We start from the raw sequence: 25,315 nt of genomic DNA, 5'->3' as shown, positions 1-25,315 counted from the left end.
TCCACCACTGCCGCTACGGCTCTGCCCCTACCTACTTAAAGGAACGAATATCCTTTTATGAACCAGGACGATCACTGAGATCCAAAAAACAAGGTCTACTTAAGATCACTCGGACAAAGACGCTCTTTCTCATTTAAAGCATCCCTAAAATGGAATAGCTTGCCAACCACGCTCAGATTAGAAGCCAACTTTCAGATTTTCAAAAAGAAAGTGAAAACACTGCTCTTTAAATAACGGATCTATTATCTTGAACTAGACCAGACATTCCGGTCATGTCTTACTCGTAGTCCTCTGCCTTTATGTCCGCGCCCTCAGGCCTGTGGGCTTTCGGCGCATCACAAAAATAAATGCATACATACATACATACATAGATACATACATACATACATACATACATACAAGAGGCTGGGCAATAGAAAATTAAAATTGTGCCAGTTAGGAGCCCAACTTATTTGTAAATTTGACACCTTGAAACATAAAGGCTTGAACATTGATTCTGAACTTTATGTCTTTGTAAGTAGATAATTCCATCTATTCGTGTGGGCCAATAGTTTGTTATATATCTACTTATCTATTTCTTTGGGTATATATGCTACCAGACCAATTATGATGTTCATTGAATGTTTTTGAGTAACTCAGACTGCGATATGAGATGTTCGAGGTAACTTTTTCTATCTACTAGTAGATGAGTATGCTGTCATCCCATATCTCTTTATTCTCTTCTTTCCCGTCTCTTGTTCTCGCTCCTTTTTGCCTGTTAGGTTCTCTTATCTTTGGTCATGTTTATGATTGACCTAAGATGTGCGCTTTTGCACTTCGCCTAAGGCACAACGGTGGGAATGTTTATTTTACTGTATTCTAACTTATTGTTTACATCAAAAGACCATTGCACTGGCACTTTCATTCAGACTAACATAGATGACATGTTTACATTTTTGTAACATTTGCACTTTTACTTTTACTTTGGCCAACATAATGTTTACACCATTGCATATCTGTACAGCATTTGGATCAAAAGATCATGCGTTTGCTTATTTGCACAAATCTAGGCTTAATGAACTGTAGTAGGAAGATATGTGCATTTGCACTTTATTATAACCTTTAAAAAGGCATGAATATCTGACTAATTCAGATGTGTAATTGTGAACTATCCGTTCATTCTAGATGCATCAGAAAGTAATTGATTGCCATGCACTTGGACTTTACCACGTTAGTAAGGCGAACATCTATTTTAGAGGTTTAATTTTACCTGTGCCTCCATGACTTGCAACTGTGCAACACACAGTGTGCTTAAAGTCACTGTAGTAACAACTGTTTCAATACTTGACTTATATGCATTTTTCTGGTCAGGACTTTGATGTGGAATCATAGATTGGTAATACCATTTATTAAAACCTTCATAGGATCATGATAACGTGAAGAGAGTTCCACTGCCTTAAAATAGGGGAGCGATGCATTATGGTTAATTCCAAAATGCATTTATAGCATGTAAAATACTGCTATGCTGCTCATTTTTGCTACACTAAAAATCTGCCGGCTTGTATGACCGGTGTATCAGGAACCTTATACAGTATATTAAAGGTCATTTCATGTATTAGCGCACTTGCACACACACTCTCCTATATTTTTCATACATTTGTGAATTTGATTGAAATGAACAGCGGGCAACTCTCACACCCCGTTGCAAGCATTAGCACGCTTTTCCCATTAAAATATCGAACACTTGTATATCATTGGGCTATTCACACAGTATTTAAATATGGTGGCTTGAACTATTTAGTAATATTGTTACGTTTAAGCTACGTAATCACGGGATCATGAGATGTAGGGGTGGAGCCTGCTGTTTGAATCGAAGGCTCAAATACACAGAGAGCTAAACAAACATGGATTAAATCACCCTGCGGAAGCTCGTAAATCGAGCGGAACGCGTGACGTTTTTCCACCCGGTTAGGTGAGTTTGTGTACATCTGGATCTGCCTGATATTGGTGACTGTTGTTTTTCGAACTCACGTATGATGTACTTTTTATCTTAATAAAGTTAATATTGTGAACTTGGTTTGGCCTTGAGTGCGGGTTTTCTTAAGTATACCGCTGAAATCTAGACTGCAAGTTTATTCTTGTTGTGTGTATCTATCTATCTATCTATCTATCTATCTATCTATCTATCTATCTATCTATTTATCTATCTATCTATATATACCGCTTTGCTAGAAGTCGAAATGTGCTGCTTCTATTTGTTTATCAATTTACTGTGAGAAGCCCTTTAATGGCGGTCATGCTAAAGCTGGCTCCCAGGCTGGGCCGGCAGCTACCTGCTCATTGCATCAGGCTCCAGCCTTCTCCCCACATGGATGCAGGAGTGGATAATATCCCCATACCCCAAACCTATATACTCTTTGCGCTATGCAGGGATGTGCTGCACACCCGCCCTCCTGCAATGCACAAGTCACTTTTGTGAATAAGAGGATTGTTTAATCATGTGCATCACTATGCAACACAACTCCTGTGTTGTGCAAAGACTCCCACGTGTCTATGAATGTGTCTGTTAATTATGGCCCAATCATCTATAAGCTGGATGAGCGCACATCAAACAGCCTCGCGGAGGCAGGCACATGGTGCTTGAGCCTACACAAACAACATCATCGTACAGAACACAATATAAAGGCAGGAACTGTGGTGAGAATAAAATATATCTTCTTTTTCCCCCTATACATTGGGTTAGTGTAAAAAACGAGTCCTTGCACTTCATTACAGAAACGTTTTGGGTTTTTGCTGCTTTTGTTGCATTTAAAAGAGGGAAATGAATCATAATTCTGAAAGAGTAGACTCACGAGAAATGCTGAGTTTTTCTTTTTCGGGGCAATTGTCTGGAGGGAAACCACAGCCTGCTGGTAGGGTGCAATTACTAAATGCATCCTGGTGACAGATTATCATGTAATTGCAATGCTACTGATCCGACAAGCCTTTTGTCAGCAGGTGGATGCATTTGGTACTTGCGCGAGAGCCTGTGGGCGGGGGTGGCCTCACCTATGGATGATGAGTTCTACTCCAACAAATGATAATCTAGGTATGGAAGCCTAAAATAAATGTGTAATTGCCTTAGCTGTAGAATGCTTGTGTAGTACACATGGAGGGCCTAACACACAGAACATTTAGCACAGTACATAATGACTTTGCGCTGCAAAAATACACTTTGCATCAGACCTATTTCACAGAGAGTAGCTGAAACTTTGCACTACAAAAGTACTCTCTGCACCAGGCTACAAGGGCCCAATTCACAAATAAAGCACTAATGGCCTTATTCATGGATCCTTTAGCACGGTGCTAAGTGATTGCGCACTGCCAAAAAACACGTTGAACCAGGCCTTATTCACAGTATGGGGGTTAGGGTTTGGGTTAGGTTTGGGGTAGGGTTTGGATAGTTGTGAAAGAGGAAAGCTGCAACATAGGTTGCCTATTGATGATATTTTAGTTCGGAAGTAGCTAGTTACTATGTGTGGGTCTCGTTCTGGGTGGTTTGAGATGGGAGAAATTGAGATATTTGTAGCCTAGTTTCCCTGGAGTCCAAGAATCGTGGCTGTCATACACACGTTAGTGGAGAGGTGTAGAATTGGGGTGACTGTTGTCTGTTGGCAGGGGGATCAATTGCCCTGTGTGGGTGGCTTGGTTAGTATGCGTACTGTGTGTTGGAACATAGACTCAAGCGTTTTAGTGCAAGTGGGTTTAGGGACCATAATCCTACTTTTTGTACTGTTATATATTTCGGTTCACTCCAGGATCCATCTAAACACTGCATTTAATGGTTTTGCCCATAGAAGATGTATTTTTTTTTAAATTTCTGAGTCACCACCAGATGTTCACTAACAATTAAAATCATATTTTTGTTATATAGCTCTAGGAAAGGAGGTGCGAAATCTGAAGGGCAACGATTAGCCGATTTTCAACAGTAAAAAGGCCCCAAACCAACCAAAAGAGAAACCAAAAGAACAGCACCAGCGAAAAAGAGAAAAATAAACAACAGCCCAAAAAAGTAAAATCAAACGGAGCAAGGAATTTTTTGAGAAATATGTCTTTGCCTTTGTATGTGCAAATGTCGCTATTGACTGCAAACTGTAAAACGAGTGAAAGAAAATCAGATTTAAAGTGCTCTGGACTGGAAGTCGACCGCAGAACTATAAACTCGCCGAGGACTGACGAGCAAGTTGAATCAGAAGTTGAGGATTTACTGAATTTTTCTACATATTCGAGTGTGAAGTAGAGGGAGTCCATTTTGCTGAGCAGCATATAGTGTCCTTAACAGAGGAAAAAGCTTGGCAAAGCGACGAAAGCCAACCAATATCGAATTTGTTGGCAAAGCGACGAAAGCCAACCAGTATCGAACTTGTAGGCAAAGCGGCGAAAGCCAACCAATATCGAACTTGTTGGCAAAGCGACGAAAGCCAACCAGTATCGAACTTGTTGGCAAAGCGACGAAAGCCAACCAGCATTGAACTTGTAGGCAAAGTGATGAAAGCCAACCAGTATTGAACTTGTAGGCAAAGCGACGAAAGCCAATTAGTATCGAACTTGTTGGCAAAGCGACGAAAGCCAATCACTATCAAACTTGGCTGGAAAAATGTCCAAGAGAGAAGTTATTCCAACAGAAAATACTAAAGAGGTGGACATATTTCCTCTATTCCGAACCTCGGAAGAGAAGATGTCAGCTGAATACAATCAAAACTGTGCTAAAAAGGTGATGGCTTTTATGGATTTCAGAAAACAACACAAGGAGACACGAAAGACCCATGAAGGTTACCAAAGGAAGGAAGCAAGTGTGGGAAAACAAGCTCTTCCTTGAAAGATTGATTTCAACAAAGGAAGGTCTGATTCTAAACTTGTGTAATATTTTAAGACTCTTCCTCTAGATCCTTGCCAGATCCCTGCCTTGCGTGCAATAACTTCAGAGGATACAAACATTTTGACATTTCTGAGCATGATGGGGCTGTGACCCACTTAAGCTCATAACTTGTCAAATCGTCCCTCCTGGACATGTCATTGACAGTTCATCCAGTAGGTTTTGACTTTAAGGAATGGGCAGGTGATAAACCACAAAAAAAGGGTAGGAAGCCCACATCCGGAGAAAAAAAAACACAGCAAAGAAAGGGCAGGCCGCTACTAGAAGAGACTCTTTAAGACGTATTGGGAGCCGAGAACTCATGTCCGATAAGTGACAACGAGGAGTCGGATATGGGTAAAGGATGTCCCCTACTAATAACATTAGACTATGAGAACAAAGGTTCCTGAGCAGTGAACGGAAACCCAAAATATAATATATCTTTTAATAGAGGAGATGACTGGTCATGGTTGGCCAGAGCCTTAACAGGGCAGAGTAACAAATAGAGTGAGATAATGGGGATGGGTCGGCCCTGGTAATTGGATCTTGGAATTCCCTAGGCATTGTACAGCGATTTAATTACCAGAATCCTGTTTTTGAAGCCTGTGACAGAATATGTTTGCAGGATACATGGTTACGGTAAAAACCGATGTTAAATGGATACACTTTCTATTTAAATCTGGCACTGAAAGGAGACAAGGGTCGACCCTCTTCGGGTCTTTTAGTTCTAATGAAAAATGTCCTTGGGCTATCAGTGGTAGGAACATAGAGCCCACACCCCTTCATCAAAATGGCTGAATTTAGATTAGATGAGGAAGGAACCCAGATTCCAAAAAATTCACCCTTTTTGCATCGTTAGATACTCCATTTGAGTTGATGGAAAAGGTACAATTACAAAAGTGGTCATTTGTATTTGAGAAAGATTACATAGAAGCCCTAATAAAAAGCGGGAGTCCATCAAGAGCATCGGCGCCAGACAGGCTGACAAACCATATGCTTAAAAGTGCCCCAAAAACTTGGACGGAATTGATGGTCTGCCTTTTTACTCAGGTAACTAACAAAATGGAGATAGGAAAGATATGGAGGGCCTCAGTGATTGTGCAATAGCGCAGATCCAGAGAACTAACACCCTGTTGCTCTTTTGGTAGTTTTGGCAAGCTCTATGCATCACTTGTTCTGAAATGATTATCGGCTTGGGCATTAACGGAGGGCCATTTGGATTTTTGCGATAAACAGTTTTTCTCAAGGGGAGAGGAACTGCTTTAAATCTGTTCCTATTAAGTGTTTTAAAGATAAGCGCATTAAAGAACAGAGCAAACATTAATCTGGCTTTTATCGATCAGAAACAAGCGTTCGATAGTGTCATAAGGGAATGGTTGTGGTTGAGAAGCTTGGGTTGTCCGATGGACATCGTGCACGCGATAAAGGCTTTCTATACTGAGACTAGTGTGAAAGTTAGAATGAATGCTCGAGGCGGCTTATCCCAAGAAATCAACACGTGCAGGGGTGTACATTAGCCCTTGCTTTTTTCAATCTGTATTTGGCAGATTTACAGTGTTCCTTAGATAGAACAAAAGTGCCCCCCCTCCCAAGATCTGTGGTAGAGAATTGGATTGGATGTTATATGCCGAGGATTTCTTCATTATAGACGAAATGCAGACTGAACTCCAGAGGAGACACAATAAGATGCAGGAGTGTGCAAGTGATAACAGACTGGAGATAAATGTAATGAAATCAAGAGTCATGATTCTCTGTTCAGCTCGAAACAAGGGAAAACCCGATTTTAAATGCTCCATTGGTGGAGGAAGCCGTTTACTGGTAGACTCTATCACATATCTGGGAATTAAAATAAAGGTAAGCATAAATCATCAACCCATGGTTAACAAATTAAAGGCAAAAAATGAAGGCCATGACGACACAAGCGATGGTGATCCATAAAAAGAATGGAAAATGCATTCTCCAGCTACTCTTAATATTTTATAAAAACAAAGTAATTCCAACTTTAACATACGGAGCGGAAGCTACGTTAGGTTTACCCTGGCAAAGCTGGGCATCATTGGAAGGTAGCTTCTAGAGAAGAACTTTCCATATTCCAAAGGGGCTCCCAACGCTGATAATAAGATCTGAATTGGGGCTGATCTCAATGTATGCTCTAGTAGAATGGAGGGCTCTCGCTTTATACAGAGAATGTATTATGGAGAACCAGCCAATTCCTTCTGAAATTGTAATCAAGGCAAAGGAAATTGGGAGTTTTGGCCTCTCTGAGAATGGGAGCCGACGTGTGAGGCTTTGTTCAGGTGCCTGGGAACAACACAAGAAAATGTGGTATTGAACCCAGACGATGTAAAGCGAAATTTGTGGTCTAAAGATTGGATAGAAAACATGCAAGCAAGGGGAAAATACACCTGCTACAAATACAGCCTTCACGAAACGAAGGCATACAACACAGCCCCGAACTATTTAGAAACATTTCTGAGCCCTGATGGCAGTGTTCATTTCATGCAGACACGCATGAACCTGTACCCAACTAAGGAGGTACTAGGAGCCTGCAAACAGGGAAAAATGACTGAGTTGTTTTGCCGTTTGTATCAACAACAAAAAATATACCGGAATCCTTGAAACATATTCTCGCATACTATATTTTCTTTTATAGTGGGGCGCTGACACAATTGACAAAGAGATATTGAGGGAAATTTGTGGAGCAACTACTGTGGGGCGGGGGAGATGTTTGGTGACAACTGCTTCTGGGGGGGCATTTCCATGGATCTTTGCGGGGGTACACTTTCTTGATGTCGTCTTTGGGGGGATGGATTATGGGAAAATGTAATGATGAACTCTTGCAAGGAAAATCAGTGAGAGGATGTCTTTGTGTGTCCTTTTGCTTCACTATAAGAGGTCTTTGTGATATGGCGATAAAACATTTTGAGAAAATGTAGTGAGATGATTTTATGGATGTTCTATGATGTAAATGGACCTCATTATGAGTCCAGCGGTAGCCATGCCAGTAAATGCCGGCATGGCTGCCACCGGAGTCCTTTTTTTCTGGTGCCAGTAATTCCCTATTGCCGGACACTGGAAAATATTGCTCCCCATTCCCATTCGAGTCCCATTGGACTCAATGGGAATGGGGAGACCAGATGCACCGGCACCGTTAATAACCGTGCCGATGCATCCGTCAAGGTCGGCGAGCGGGTGACGTTCCGCCCGCCAGTTCAGACCTGGCGGGCGGAAAGGCACCCGTTCGCAAACCTCAGAGTGTGCCGGTCCGGTAACGACGGTGCCGGTAGCTTACTGGCACCGTTGTTACCGGACTGGCACACTCGTAATGAGGCCCATTTGTCTTATTCATTGGAATGGTTGAAGGTTGGTCATAAACCAAAATACCCAAATAAACATTTTAAAAATATATATAGTGCTATACACCCATAGGTCTCAGAGCACTGAAATATCAGAAGGGCTGAGAAGACCCTGCCAGGATTCGAATCTGCCACAGCAGGTCGCGCACAGGCATCCGTGGCAAACGCGTATATGTTTGTGCTATCTAACTGGCTATGAAAAGATCATTTATATAGTTCCATTTGACTGCACAGATCAGAATCTTTGTAAGCAGAGTTTGCCATATAGCACGTGTCTGGTCCCAGTTACTCACTGCTTGTAGAGCTGTGAGTTAAAGTGCAATGATTTTCTCAAGGCAAACTCGAGCAGAAACCTAGCGCAGTGCTATCTACGAAAGGCCCTCAAGATTTAAATCTACTACACGTTTTCAGGAGGTCCACAAAAGACGGTACGATATTCAATCATCGACTGTATTTTTTCCGCCGATTTTTGGCTGAAAAAACGAATTGAAAAATATGGATGGGTAAAAGATACAAGGTGTAGAGTGTGAGGGAAATAGGTCCAAAAAAAAATGGGAAGAGGAATTGAGGGGAGAACCCCCGCCAATTTATTTTAAAAAATGTGGTTTTGTTTTCACGGCCAAAAATCAGACGGCAAAAAACTCTGCGAACAAAAACCTAAAAACCTGGCGATGGAATGATATGGAACCCAAAATATATTGTTGAATCTAGGAATCTAAAAGAGAGTCATTTGCAAGTCCCTGGTCATGAAAACCTGGTTTGGGTGGGGACGTGGAGAAAGGTCCACCAATCCAGTCAAGGCTGAGGTTTTGCACCAGTTGGAGGCCTACCAGCGCTTGTTACGCCTCTTTCTAGACTCCCCGGGACCTACCCAGGGAACGTGCCAACATGGAGAGGAGACGACTAGAGGCCAGCGGTCTCAAACATGTATGCCACCAACCTCTGACTGGGGACCAGATACCAGCTGTGCCGGTTGCTGAGCATTTTGGATAGTGCCATCTCTTTAAATGTGCTTGGTTAACTTCCAGAGTGCAATGAAATGTGTCCAGGTGTATGCAGCTGGAATATAATTAATCGTAATTGTTACCCTTTTCCTGTATGGCAATAACATACAATTACACATAGAAGGCAATTGTTCCAGACAGGTGGAACAGGTCTGGAAAGCGCTTACGAGGGTGGCACCGATGCTGGGAAAATGCTGCCGTGTTTCTAACTCCCAAGTCTCCAAGTAACACCGGAAGCGGTTTCTAAGAGTGAAGGCCATCCACGTATCATTCGTACCTGTAGTATTTCACACACACACAACCTGTTCGGACCAATGCATTCAAGCAGACATTACACATCACGTTTATTCCATCCATTCTTATGCCAATGTTTGGTGGATTGCTTCGTAAACACTCTTTATGCCAAAGGACTTATGAGGATTGAATATCACGCTGGTCGTTTATTTTTTTTAAAATTTATTTATTCTGCATTTTATTTTACCTTTGTTTACGTGGCATTTACCCTAGGCTCTCTTTCTGAAAGAACCGGTCTTTGAGACTCTGGTGGACGTTAAGAAAGCCCTCCTTCTGCAGAACTGTACCCAAAAGCCCACACACACATGCACGACAATAAGGGGCCAATTCATAGAATTCGGCGCACAAGTGGCGCACGCGGCTGGCGCACAGTGTGCGCGTGCGGTAGTCTGCGCCAGCCGCGTGCGCCGAAACACATTCATGCGCACAGAGTATTCATGGATTCCAATATCCAGAACCAGCCGTGGCGCAGAGTGGCGCAGCGACCCTGCAGCAGCGTCAGTTACGCCCCCAAGAACGCCCCTTGCGCAGGGAAAAGCCATCAAAATCCCCAATCCAGCGCAAAGGGCAGCAGCAAACGCAGAGCGGGGAGCGTGTATTTCAGGGGTGTGCGGGTGTCCCCACACGCGATAGGCCTGGGTACGTGTATTACAGGGGTGCGCGAGAAATCCTACACGCGATTGGGCCTGTGCGAGTGGGGCAGTGTATTACGTAGGTGTGCGGGAAGTTGAAGAGGTGAATTGCCAGTGTGGGTCCTCCCAGGTCTCCCCTCTACCCCCTCCACGACCTCTGCAGGCAGCCCACACCACAGGGGACTACCCGCGCACCCTGAAATCCACGTACCCCGCTCAATCGCGTATTTAACTTCCCGCGCGCCACTTTTTTGATGCGCTGGGACTCTACCGCCTGCCTTCGTGTGGCGGCCGTGTTTCAGCTTGTGCGTGTCTTTGGCTGTGCGTGGCTTTGCCCTATTCGATTCCATGAATACGTGTGGTTCGAGTGCGTGTGGGCGTTCCGTCTACTTCCCTGCAGTACATCCCCAGTTACGCCCTTATTTTCGCGTGTTGTTCCCCATTCCGCGCGTTACGGCCCATGTCCCGCCCACTTTCTGGTGTGTGCGCTGAGGTTGTGCGCTTTCACTGTGCGCGTCGCGCACGCCTTTCGCGATGTTGCAGTGACTTGTGCGCCATGCACGGGTTTGGCGCACATCCCGCGGTGAACACGCGCAGGGACTTCCATGTATCGCACGCGTGCGCGTGCACCTGTTTTTTTCCGCTTGCGCATGCTTGCGCATGCTTGCGCGAAGATTTTCGGCGCACGTTTGTTCCATGAATCGGCCCCTAAATGTGTTCACTAGCACACACATAAACAAGGACTTAATCACACATATGCTCACCCACATGCAGCAAGGGAAACGTGCATAGGCACAGAAACAAGATCCCCACACACATATGGGTTCAAAAGAGTATGCATGTGTGTGTATGCACACACACACACAAACACACACACACACACGCATAGAGATTCCACACATCCATACCTGTTTGAACACCCACATGCATGCACAACACACAGACACAGTACCTCTTCATGCTCCTTCTTCATGGAGAGGAGATCCTTCCTCAAGCCTTCGACCTCCATCTCTAGGTCGGTCTTCACGATGGTCATGTCGTCGAGCAGCTTGCGGATTCGCTCCACGTCGAACTCCAGGGCCATCCGGGCAGCCTTCTCCCTGTCATGCCTACAAAACACAACAATGCCTTATTTATGCATGGCTCACAGGCTAAGAACTTGCAACTGTGCTTGGAGTGGTTGAATGAAGATGGCTAGGGCAACCTGGGCTCGCAGACTTCGCTCAAGCAGCCAACCTAACTGAGGTGGGTATGGCATTTCATTTTGTTCTGTTCTTGTATAGCGCATTTCAGCTGCAGTGTGGCCGCAACTATGTATGCAAGGGTCCAAGAGAATGCAGGTTATGTATGAGGAATACTGCCTGGTGATGGACGGAATGAGAAGTAGGGTCAGGATGTTGGTTCAGCGTCCAAATCACTGTAGGCACATACATAGGGGTGTCTTCAGCACTCTTCCAAACTTCACCCCATTGGGTTCCTCCACCCACGAATCAGCATCAGTCATGAATGACATCAAACCACTGGCTCCACCAGAGCCATTGCTGCCACTGACTTCACTGCCTCCAACCCACGGACAGCAACCATCGAGGCCCTTACCAATATTCCAAATTGGATGGAATATATTGGTCCCTTTGGCACTTGCCAGATAAGATAGTAAAACCCACGGCACTTTGCCTGGCTCGCATCTCATACACATTGCCTGAAGGTAGTAGAACCATGACTTTCTTAGCTAAACTCAGATCTGGAAGGTCCCCGCGGCTGCCATTGGAAGCCGACATTGAGACTGCAATCAGGGAAATTCTGTCCCAATTCACTCGGCCAGTGACGCTATGCACCCAGATTCCGTTGGCAAGGTCAAAGGGGCGTGTAGCCCCACAGGACTATTGCCAATAGGTAGTGTTTGAAATGCCAAGTAAAAGGGGTATGCATTCTCTGCTTCCAAACTAAAATAAAATTGATTATTGTTTGATAATCAGGAATTGGTCTCCATTGTGTCTAAGGTAGTATGGATTGGATACACATTACAAAATTCAAATTCTGAATTTAAAAAAAAATAAAAACAGATTCTAAATGATCGATATTCAGCGGTTTTTAATGATCTGCGTTCAGTGTTTATAATGATGCACATTCAGTGTGTTTAATGATCCATATGCCGTGTTTTTAATGATCCACAATCAGTGTGTTTAATGATCCATATGCCGTGTTTTTAATGATCCACAATCAGTGTGTTTAATGATCCATATTCCGTGTCTTTAAGGATCCACATTCAGTGTGTTTAATGATCCATATTCCGTGTTTTTAATGATCCACAATCAGTTTGTTTAATGATCCATATTCCGTGTTTTTAATGATCCACAATCAGTGTGTTTAATGATCCATATTCCGTGTTTTTAAGGATCCACATTCAGTGTGTTTAATGATCCATATGCCGTGTTTTTAAGGATCCACATTCAGTGTGTTTAATGATCCATATGCCGTGCTTTTAAGGATCCACATTCAGTGTGTTTAAGGATCCACAATCAGTGTTTTTAAGGATCCACATTCAGTGTGTTTAAGGATCCATATGCCGTGCTTTTAAGGATCCACATTCAGTGTGTTTAATGATCCACGTTTGGTATGTGTATGCATATACATGATCATCACTGCTGTAATGAGCTTCATGCGTGCTCACCACATAATTAGGTGTCCTGTCTGTTTGCCCTTCTGTCCTCTCAGTCGTTGAACTCCAGCTGCTTTTCCAAAACGTGTTCTTACAACCTGTACTGCTGGGCTTGCTGGATGGTGCTGCAGTGTCAAAGGAGCCTGTGGGGGACCCATATCGCCTCTCTGATATTCAGCTGCAACAGTCAAACCACCCTCAAATCCTCATGAGAGGAGAGAGGGGCAGCCAGGTGTCAGCCGGAGAGTTCTGCACTTCCAAGGCCTCTTCCTCCAAACCTCCATGAGAGGGGCAGGTGGCCGCGTAGCGCTGCATCGAGGGAGGCAGATGGTGCAGCGTGGGGTCTGTCTTTCCAGATCGTGGCCCTATGAGGTTCTAGGTTTCCGGTGACTGGATATGGGTACACCCTGCTTGTTATATCCTGACCCTCATAACGAAACTCTGCTGATCATAATGGAGCGAAATGCCCACTTGATCTCCTAAAACAAATAAACGTGTAGATTACACTGAACTAGATGATATATTGGGCAAGCAATCCCACATGTACCATGTGCCATACTATGGCACTAGAGTGAGGAAAGATAGGCTGGCATCGGACCTGCCATTGAATGAGTTGTGAAGGAGAGTGTGGCAATGAAGATTTGTGCTTCAGCTTTCTGGGTATGCAATCGAACCTGGGCTCCTCATCCGTTCTTCAATGCACCAGTCATTTGAATTATGTACTAGTGCAGTGGCAATCACCCATGAGGCACTTCCGGAATTGTAAATTAATCAAACACAAACAACAGGCAGGGCAAATAACAATCCGAGCAATAGCGGACTTCATTAAGTCATAGCTCGAGACTTTATGCAAATCCGAATGAGAATACTGAATGGTGTTTCTGTTCTTCCACAACTGCATTCAAACAAAACAGATATTTGACTGATGCCCTAGAGATGTGAAATGGGCGAAGAGCCAGCAAAATGGCTCAGTGCCTTAATCACGTGCTTGTGACGTGTGTGTCCAGCCTGCTATGGCAGGTTTGCATCCCAGCAGTGTTGACCCAGTTCTCTATCCTTCCGAAGTTCATGACCTTTCCAAAGTTAATAGCATAACTCTTTGTTAAAGGACACAGACTTGGGAGCAATCCAGCAGGAAATGTAAAATTGTTTTAATCTCCAAAATTTCCTTTCAAAAGCCCACACATAAAAATTAAAGAAATCAGTCAGCACACACCGCAGTTTAAGCCGTTGTAGACATGTTTCCCATAATGCCACACTAAATGGATAGCACTGAAATACTGTAAGATGTATCATTCTGAGTGCATGCATACCTCTGACCTGATGAATGTCTGAACACCCATCGCAGAAACATGTTGGGATAAATGCGGAGTGCTGATTAACAAGCATTATTCTACATGAAAGATCTAAGGACTATATACACACAATAACAGTACACAAAAAGGAAATTACAATGAAATGCACTGGCTTTTAGATCAACATAAATAATATGTGTCACAAAAAAACTGGATTGGTGATATCTCCCTTTTGAAAATGTGGATAGACGGCTCGATTTAGGTCGTACATACAACCGAAACATAGGATTGGAGAATGACTAAATGGAGTGAGGAGAACCACACATACTCGCAATACTGACACTTAATGTCCTGGAGAGCAAACCATAATAAGAACCATTCACTGAACCATAGAGGCAAGACAAGCTTTAAAGTAGATCCTTAAGAAATCCCAGAAGTGCAGACACAGGGCTATCATTAACGTCCACTGATATATTCATTTCACTTGCCATCCTCATAGCACTGAAGTATACAGATATCTGAAGACAGAAGCCGAAGAACAATCGTTCCACTGATTTTCTACATGATCCTGAAAAGTTTTCATAGATGTTATTGAATGTGGATGCAGTCTTGCGGCAGAGGGCTCTGCGGACCTTTTCTTAAGGCTTACTGTTTAATTATATTCCGAGTGTGCCACGCAGGTGTGTCTGCTGAGGCCCTCCCTGCTACAGACAGTGGTCAAACAGAAGGAGCAAAATAAGGCTCATGCCACCCGCTTTGGAAATGTCGAAACATGTCCTGGTAGTTTTTGAAGTGTAGGTTTTACTGCAGAGTATGCAGTCCACGCGTGTTTCGCGCTTACTGGTGCTTCCTCAGAGCTCTCCATTTCTGTGTATCAGAATGGATTCATCTCCTCTGCCTGTTCCTCTTCGGCAGCCAAGATGCTGGTGGTGTTGCAATTAGTCCTCCCACACTATGTTTTAGGAAAGATATGGAATAACCTGAAATCTACAACAATACACCACATATTGTAATATTATTTCTCTCATATTTGAAGTTAAAAGGTGAGTTTTTAGGTGGTGGTAACACCTTCTAAATAGGGAAACATCTTCTATAGAAGGGGCCCTATCGAAAAATAGAGGGAATAAGGGAGTTATCCTAACACTTAAGGGATTTTCGGTGACTTCTCCCAGTGAGCCTAAATAAAATTTAACAACATATGGGCTGCTTTCCTTTCAATGGAACTTTTCTTTATTTTTTTATTTTGCCTTTTTAAAGCGCTCACGCAGCCCGCGGGCATCGAGGTGCTGTTACAGGAATTGTTTTGGTTTTTTAGTTGCGTAAATGTTTTTTATTTTGTCTTAGTTGCATATTTCTAACACACTTTGATACCCAGAGGTTTCTAAGTGCGGACCGGGGGATCGAAACTGTGTTGCTTCGTGTTGTTTTGCTTCCAAGGCGAGCACGTTGCTGCTAAGCTACCCTCCCGCGGCAGCCCAGCCTATAAGCTGTTATAAGATTGCTCATGGATCAATTGTATTCCACAATGCCTTTATAATAGTGCTTACAACCTACAAAATAGTCAGCGAGGTTGAGCAGTCTTGGAAAAATGCTGGAAAGTCTTGGGCGCATGGGTGCATTAATCCAAACATGGAGGCCATACCCAGTTACTCAATTGTTTGTGGGTAGATAGCTCACGAGTAAAGTGATGTTTTCTACTTGAGGACAGGCTGCACTTTACAACTTCAATTCCACTGACAGCACTTAGTAGCTGGAGGAATGCAGCATGAGCACCTATGTGATAACAAACACTACTATTCGTAATGGAAAGAGGATGCACTCCCTTTTGGGGTACACAGTGATCAATGCAGATGCACCTCTTCCAGACAGACCACAGCAGTGCTAGAGCCCACCACTGGCTGATTTGAGCCACACAAGCAGTGGTAAGCAAGCTGACCGCAGGTGATGATTCTAATGAAGAAATTGACTCCCCAGTGAGAGTTAGTCCTATGACTACTGGAACTCTCTTTTGGTTGTTAACTCTCAGTGGTGAGAAATAAACGCCCCACCCCCACAAAATATCACAAGAATTGATTTCTGCGCAATATGCTATGGGAATGATGTCTTCGCAAAATAGGGGAATTTGAGAGATGGTGGTTTGTCCCAGCAAAATGCCAGCAAAATGCCACGACGACCCAGACCGAAGATAAGTTTGATGATGGGCTCAAAACCATGCAGACAGCTCAAGCTTTGCTTTATTCAGCTTTTGGCGACTGCATTACTAGCCTCATTTAAAGTGGATTATCAGCCTGACTTGTGTTCCTTACATGTAAATTCATTTTGATCTGGCCATGCTGGTACGACGGGTTGCTTTGGACACTTTTCACGCACAGTTTTGTTATGTTATGTTAACCTGCATTTGTATAGCACCTAGTGCCATAGCTTATGGCGTCAAAACACTTTTGCCTGCCAAAGAGGCAAAGGAGAACCATGACAGAACCTTAAGTAGTGGTAGAGAGGAGCAAAGTCAGGTACATTGTTGTGATGAGGGCAGAGGATAGATAAACTGACCAGGAAGGCATGTGAAGAAAATTGTGGAAAAGTTATGTCTACATTTGGACCAGAGTGGTATTTCTTGTGGGCCACTGCATCTTCCCATAGGGTGAGCTACGTGCCCCTAGCTAGCAAAGAAATGAAGTCGACTTCTGTGTGGCCCGCCAAATAGTGAATTCTCAGGTAAAGACAATTGGGATGCTCTATTTTGCTAATTGTTTATACAATCTACCATAATATTCCTTGAACTGAAGTAAAGCCGTGGTGACTCTATTTCATAACCGTTTTCCAGGAACATTGATTTATCTTTAAAGGGCAGGGCTTTAAAAGAGTTATAGGATTTTTAAAATTTTTGTTGTGTGGTTTATAGCGCTAACAACTTCATCGTATCCCATATTTCTTCTCCGCTCACGGATGATGAGCTAGCTGTGTGGGTAACATTTAGTTTATTTAAATATTTCAGTGGTGTTTTCGTCGTAGGATTATATCAACAGTATCCTCCTCCAGTCGATGATGACGTTTGTCTAAAGCAGGGGTCTGCAACCCTTGGCTCTCCACATCTTTTGGACTACGACTCCCATGATCCCTCACCATTTACTATGATGGTTAGGGCTGATGGGAGTTGTAGTCCAAAACGTCTGGAGAGCCGAAGGCTACAGACCCCTGGTCTAAAGCATGGGAACTGAGGGTCTTCCATTTATCGGTAGTGTTATTATTCACACCCATTAGAGAGGGACGGAGGGGATGCAGAGATTAGCCGCTATGACTCCACGGTGTCTCAGTGTGCAGATCGAACGCAAAGGAAGGCATTGAGATCGAAGTGATGGTACAAAAAAAAGAGAGAACAGTGCAGAACTCTGATGGGAGTGGGATTCCTGAGAGCAGAACAAACAGTTAAAGTCGGAAGCTTTCAACTTGTTCCCTGAACACATAATGGTCACTCACACTGTGCAAATCAACCAGACGAGTATTCAACTGTCTCATAGCCAGGACCAGCCCAGTTTACCCAGGGCTGAAGTCGAGGGTACACGTGGGTGGACTGAGGGGGGGCTCAGTCCCCCCAGCTAAAATGAGAAACAGTGAAGTATGAAGTAAAGCCGACCTCGGGGATCGAAACGCAGTTGTCAGATCTGGGTCCACTGCACTACATAACCTGATGAAAACTGAAGGTGAAATCTCCCATTCCGGTACTGCAAGTTCCAGGGAAAATATTGGTATCGGTTCTTGGGGTTTAAAACGTGGACTCCTTTTAACATTTTCAAAAACACTATTAGAAGAAAATATCCTCTTGGTTTTGTGTGGGTGTTGATTTTATGAAAGGCAAATGCCATTCGTCCTGTGCAATTTGGGTGGTTATGCAAAGCCAATTTAATGAAATATGCATATTTCACCTTGATATGCTAATTTCTGGCGACGTCGCATCCAATTGCGTTTGTTGATGAGTCCCCACACTTTAATTTTTAGGACTTGACCAGACACACTTGAACGGGGAAAGCGGTCAATATTCATGGTACACCTAGCTGGCACTCCTTGAGTTTGCGAAGACGTTGCGTTTCAGGTGCTGCTTTAGATATTTTGAAGGCTTGACCATATAAGGGCTTAAGAGCCATAATACGAGGTAAAAACACGATTCTTGTTTTCACTGGCACCTAATGTAGCTATCTTAATATGCACATATATCGCTGTGTTGTTATGTGCGTGGAAGTATTTTTCACAAATTTCAGGTACAAAGCTATTAAGTCACTGGTTCCAGATCAAGTGCAGTGCAATAGTCCAGGTTTGTGCCACTATAGCTCTACCTATAGCCTCCCAATAGGCAGCTGATAGCAGCAGGTTGATCTCTTAGGTGCTAATTGGTGGATCTTAACACGAGGGGGTCATGGATCATGAAGAGTCAAGAATAATACCTGGAGTATTGACCGTGGTCTGTGTTTTGATTGAGTGACCCAATAACAAGATATCCGAGAAAACCCTGATCACATTTTCTAACAGCTAGAGGAGCGGCCACTGATAGACTCAGTCTTATCTTTATTGAAATGGAGTCAGTTCTCAGATATTCTGCACTCCACCGTCTGAAGTGTGGACTGGACTTTGCTTTGGTCTTAGACATCCTGTGCACCACACTCTGGAATATGGATGGGATTTTGCTTTAGTCTCAGACATCCTGTGCTCCAAGCTCTGAAGTGTGACCTCGACTTTGTTTGGGGTCTCAGACATCCTGTGCTCCACACTATGAAATGTGAATTGTGATTTGCTTAGGTCTCAGACATCCTGTGCTCCACACTCTGAAATGAGTACTGGACTTTGCTTTGGTCTCAGACATCCTGTGCCACAAGCTCTGAAGTGTGGTCTGGACTTTGCTTTGGTCTCAGACATCCTGCGCTCCAAACTCTGAATTGTGGCCTGGACTTTGCTTTGGTCTCAGACATCCTGTGCACCACACACTGAGATGTGGACTGGACTATGCTTTGGTCTCAAACATTATAACACTGTGAAATGTGGACTGGACTTTGTTTTGATCTCAGATATCCTGTGCTACACACTGTGAAATGTGGCTTGGCCTATGCTTTGCTCTCAGACATCCTGTGCACCACACTCTGATGTGTGGACTGGACTTTGCTTTGGTCTCAGATTGTGCAACATACTCTGAAATGTGGACTGGACTTTGCATTGTCCTCAGACATCCTGCGCAACACACTCTGAAATGTGGACTGGACTTTGCATTGGCCTCAGATATCCTGTGCAACACACTCTAAAGTGTGGACTGGACTATGGTTTAGTCTCAGACATCCTGCGCTTCACATTCTGAGATGTGGCCTGGACTTTGCTCTGGCCTCTGACATCCTGTGCTCCAGATTCTGAAGGGTGGCCTGGACTTTGCTTTGGTCTCGACATCCTGTGCAACACACTCTGAAATGTGGACAGGACTTTGAACTGGCCTCAGACATCCTGCGCAACACACTCTGAAATGTTGAGTGAACTTTGCATTGGCCTCTGACATCCTGCACAACACACTCTAAATTGTGGACTGTACTCTGCTTTGGTTTCAGACATCCAGCGTTCCACACTTTGAAGTGTGGCCTGGACTTTGCTTTGGCCTCAGACATTCTGTGCTCCACACACAGAAGTGTTGCATGGACTTTGCTTTGGCCTCAGACATGCTGTGCGGCCCACTCTGAAGTGCGGACTGGACTATGCTTTCGTCTCAGACATCCTGCACTCCACACTCTGAAGTGTGGACTGGACTTTGCTTTAACCTCAGACATGCTGTGTGCCATACTAAGAAGTGGGGACTGGACTATGCTTTGGTCTCATACATCCTGCATTCCACACTCTGAAATGTGGACTGGACTTTGCTTAGGTCTCAGACATCATTCACTCCACACTCTGAAGTGTGGACTGGACTATGCTTTGATAAGATAGTTGTATATCTATACATTGATTAAGATGTGAGAATCACAAGCCCTTTAAGGCATTCCATATTCTACGGCCTTTACCGAGAGGAACATTCCTCTGTCCTATTATGAAACATTCTATTACTCACAAAAGATGTTATCCGAGAGATGACATGAGACTGTTTCTTTAAAATGATGACGTAGAATGGAATGGTCCAACGTATCAAAGGATGAAGCCAAATGCAACGGCATCCACAGGACAGAGCGCCCTTGGTCCAGGGAGATTCCTTTATGTCTAAAAGCGACTTTTGCCTTTTGTGGGACGCAATCCAGACTGCCTATCGCCTGGCAGGAGCTGCTCTTCCAGCTGCGTTTGCACCTGAATGGAGGCTGCTTTAGTAGTATTTTTAGTTTGAAAAAAAGGGGGTATTTTAAATGGGACAATCCTCTGGATCCATGATAGGTTCCTTGAGTAGCGGACCCTAAGGAACAAGCCATTCCGAAAAGAAGCATTCCCAAATGTTCTGATGATGGGACTTAAAATGTCCACCTAGTCTTTATTGACTGTAGATGGACAAATATTGCACATAAACAACTAAGAAGTATCATTACTATAATTGTTCTTTCATAATGCAAGTAATATCAACAAGTGGTTTCTAAGCACGGGATCAGGATTCAAACCTGTGTTGTGCTGCGTTGGCTTGCGTCCAAGACAAACACATTTCCCCTGAGCTATCCTTCTGCCTAAATGTTAGCATTAGTGTCTTCACATGTTAATGGTTTGAACTCAAATTATTCCACAGGCGATTTGATATGCTCGAATATTACAGGCTGCACGCAAAAAAAGACCAATTTTGTCAATTTTGGCCCTTAATATACGCTAATATCAATTTTCATCCCCGCCCATTCCGACTGAAAAGCAATCCCCCAATCACCTCACCCATCATATTGTTTCACTCCCTGAATCCCTTTTACTCCTTTACACCGTCACCGTCATAACAATTCCTACCCAACCCCCTCCCCTCACAGTCAATGCACCCTCAGAAACACACACAGAAAAAGCACAATTACTCGTCCATCTGCACCCAACCTTGCATGAAACAAACACTCACCACACAAACACACTTACCTTCTCCCGAGCCCCTCCCAAACACACTACAAGCATTACCCCCACAACCTGCACAGAGACACACAGACACACAAACACTAACCTCACGGCCGTGACTTCTGTCTTCCTGTGCCCATCCCAGCCAAGCCTATCTGCCTCTGCGTGCACTCGTGTGTGGCACCGGCATGACAGTTCGATTTTGAAAGGCCGCTCTATGAACTGTCTTACTAAATCGATATTGTTTTATTTCTGAGTGTGCCTTAGAGTTTTTCACTCGACACCATATTGCGCATCAGATTGGTTATCCTAACAGGAAAGAAATGTGAGCTTGGCTTCCAATGCAAGTTCTTATCTTGTGAATTGTTTAGGAGAAGAATGCTTGAAAGGTATTGTACCAAGACGCGTAGGATTCACAGAGGGTCAGCTAGAATATGGGTTGCGTAAGCCTTATAAAACCTTGAACAATTCTCTTGTACAATTGGTGGACGCCTCTATCTGCTTTGCATACAACTTCCTAACAGCCTCAGGAAAGATAGGCGTATACTTCTCTCCAGCCTGTTTGAGTAAAAACCAATTAGCTTGATTGGGGATCCTTTACCATGCGCACACTACATTTGGGAGGGCCTTGAAAGTTCCACGAAGATCCAATGCTAATAGTTTTGATTTTTGACTTTTTCGTTTGAATGGGAGCTCACATCACGTGTTTGACAGATGAAAGAAATTGGGGCTGCATAGATTAGTGATGCCCTCTGCCAAAGAGTGTTCATTTATGCCAGAGATTTCTCTTATCTCTGTATGCATTAAGAGGGCTTCTCAATTGCGTAGAAGGCGTAGCATGGACCAGAGGTAGAGGAAAGAGAACTTCCACATGCTCCATAAAACACACAAAAAGACTGCACAGATTACTGGGGTTGAATATTACCTGTAATAACCCAGTCTATAGTTTACTCTCTAATCTGAGTAGGTTGGGTAGCCATCAAAAGGAAACCTGGCACCTTGAGGAAGGTTGATAAGCAAGTGTTTTTCAAATCGTTAGAATCATTAGAATTCATACCAACAAACACTCAATGACATCAATGGGGACTTTAATCTCATGACAGAGAGAACCACCTCGATGAATGTGCGGTTAAGTCTGTGTTACAATATGGCAGACAATTAAACATTGCGCAGATAAAGATCCTGAGTTACTACTTCATGGTCAGGGATGTCAATGCGCATTGTGAGCTTTGCTTTAATATAGCCCTTGGTCATGAGAACTGCTCCCCATGCCCCTATCCCGTGTCTGTTTCCTGAGAGCCACACGCATAGTGAGACCTTCGGGAAGAGCGGCAGCATTAGCTGGGCAAGAATGTTCGTGTAACCGTGTCTGAGTAATCACCATATGATCTATATCACTATGAATAATGAAGTCATGAATCTCATTGGAGCAGCCTGGAACGGAACTTGCCTTAACGAGTGCCTACTGGGAGCCAGAGGAATGAAGGCACTGTGACTTATTCGGTTAGGACGACGGAGAGGCACGTTCTGAAGTACTGGAGACAGAGAGGCAACCTAGAGAAGCTTGTATGACTGATAACCTAAATATTTCTTTAGAAGAAAACAGATTCCAGGGACAAATGAGATCTGGGAGACTAAGGTACAATTGGTAGTTAAAATGAGACGATGTGATTTGGGGAAACCTCAAATGGATGATAATTTGAGGGGATTAAATCCTGCTTTATAACATAATCACGTGGCAACATGTCAGAAGGGCAAAAAGACATCACCACATCAGGGACGTCATTTAGGAGTCACCAGGGATCGTACTGGCCACTCCTGAGGTTTCCCATGATACCCCTGTGGTCTCCCTTGCTACCCCCAAAATAAAAACGAGAAAAAAACATTGTTGTTGTTGTTTTTTTACAAATTGAAGCTCCTAGGCTGTGACCAATGGCATGTGAGTCTTTGTTTCTAGAGTGGCTGGCTTTCTTGTTCAGGCTTTTTTTTTATTACTTTTTTTTTTTAAAGGGGTTTGCACAAGTATAACACTTTAAGCAGTGACCCTAAATGAGAATGAATAGGAATAACAAATAATTTGTCTTTCTGGAATTCTATACAATAATTGCTAGTCTCATTAAAGGGTTGACATGTCGTGTTCTATCGCTTCCCATGATGTCACTCCGGGATGGGGTCATAGCACATCATTTCCTTTGATGTCATCAGAGGTCAAGGGCCATGTGATGTCACTTCCATTACCCCTGGCATTTTGGTGAAATGACGTCCATGCACCACATCTCAAATTTGATTCTGTGAGGGTTTAAATGAATTGTTCTTAGGAACGTTTGCATGATATATCGCTCAATATTTATGGATGATATCCAAACAACAGGCGGACATCCTCAAGAGTTTCACAAAACAGGGGAACTGTGCGAAACGATACACATAAGTAGTTTAGTAACCTGCTGGCTGCGGTGGATAAGCAGTGTAACATGCTACAGGCTCCAGGAGCAAACAAGCAATAACAGGCATCGTATCAGCACTTCGCATTGGAAGAAGTCTGTTTTGCCTGAAGGATGCCACGCTTTATGGGAAATGTAGTTCCCAAGAGGGAAATACCAAATGAGAGGTAGATGTATCGATTCATCACTGTGCTTAAATTCAAATTGGCTAGAATGGATTCTGGCTGGTATATGCCCATGTGAGCAGGACTGCCATGTTTTCTAGCTTAAGGTCCGAGTTGATATCAAGGCCATTAAACTGTAATCAATGACCCTCAGAGTAACTGATCCTTTGGTGGCGAATACATGGCTAAAGTACCAATGCGGTAAATATCGGTATAATACTCATATGGATCCTGCATACATGAATTGCATCCACTGGGAGACGACCAGAGCTATGATCATTTAATCCAGTGGAGTTAAACAATATGGTCTGACTAAATAGTAAACAAGTTCTTTGTAGTCGATGGTGGGTGAACTTTTATCATCGCCTGTCACCAATGAATGCTATGCCCCTGACACAAACCAAAAACAAAGAGGTGATGGCTGGAAGTTTTAGAATTAATCTTAACCACTGGCATTGCTCTGGACAACCCTGCAGACCATCGTTCTTCACATGCCAAGCCATTACAGAAGGGGAAAGACCATATGCAAATTCAGGCTTATTCCCACCCCAAAAGGGGGCAGTCCAGCCCAAACTGCTAGGTCACATCCCTTCTGCACGAGACCACACGCATCCCCAAACATGTTTCAGCCTTGTTGGGTCTCATCAGTGAGGACTAGCTTGGGTCTCTAGGCCCAGAAGGCACGGGACCCATGTCTGGGTATACCCGTCCCACTTGGGGAGACAAAGCAAAAACAAAGAGGTGATGGCTGGAAGGTTTAGAATGAATCCTAACCACTGGCATTGCTCTGGGCAACCCTGCAGACCACTGTTCTTCGTCTGCTAAACCATTACAGAAGGGGAAAGACCATATGCAAATCATATGCAACTGAGACAGAAAGAAAGGGTACATTGCAGGCCACCTCATTACTATTTTACCCTTACATGAGCATGCATGGCATTTTGGGATGAATAGCCATGCCTACCACAGTTTTAATGCCTACCCCCCTTGTGGGCTGCTTTGTGAGCTCTGCGATTTAACCAATCTGACTAGTGTACTTCTAAAAGTTAGCATACCTTTAGCATTAGCTAGTTCCAGAATCTGATTGTGTCTGTCTAGTATCAACTGCTGTTTATTTACATGATGGATCCTCAACTTGTCAATGAGTATTGTGTAAGATGCACAGTGGCACATCAATGAGGTCATGAGCCATGTGAGTTCATTTCTGCTCCCCCCATGGGTCTGGTGAAATGACATCACTGCTGTTGAGCAGCTGTGTTGGGCACTGATGGGCAGTGCAAGAGGCTCTGTCTTACTTTGGGGGTTGTATTCATTGTGTGGTATTTCTAACAGAAAGGAGTTTTAATACACATAAGACATTGTTCTCAAAGCTTTACCTGGACTGGGCCCTGAATTCCCCAACTCCAAATTCTTTCCCCACTCTCCCTATAGGAAATTCTGTTCTTCTGATGCCAGGCATCTCTTAGGGTACAAGGAAGTGGTAGCATTCAAGTTGCCTCGACTCGCCAGGAATAAAAAGTGACACGCTGCATCAGTTCTCCACATGCACACAGCACACAATGTTT

At 43.8% G+C, this 25,315-nt stretch overlaps 1 protein-coding gene across 2 annotated transcripts in view; it reads right to left on the bottom strand.

The window, feature by feature from the left end:
* The window catches only part of LOC138521585 (keratin, type I cytoskeletal 20-like), a 153,277-nt gene that overhangs the window by 40,838 nt on the left and 87,124 nt on the right, over positions 1-25,315 (bottom strand). For both annotated transcript variants that reach the window (XM_069634530.1, XM_069634531.1), the window contains exon 3: positions 11,112-11,268. In XM_069634530.1, coding sequence (XP_069490631.1) covers positions 11,112-11,268 — 157 coding nt within the window. The remainder of the gene's footprint in view (positions 1-11,111; positions 11,269-25,315) is intronic.

The sequence above is a fragment of the Ambystoma mexicanum genome, chromosome 13 (genome assembly GCF_040938575.1).
Source record: "Ambystoma mexicanum isolate Mex_15411 chromosome 13, UKY_AmexF1_1, whole genome shotgun sequence".
NCBI classification, from domain to species: Eukaryota; Metazoa; Chordata; class Amphibia; order Caudata; family Ambystomatidae; genus Ambystoma; species Ambystoma mexicanum.
The sequence above is the reverse complement of the archived record's forward strand: the minus strand, read 5'-3'. Positions and strand labels throughout refer to the sequence as shown.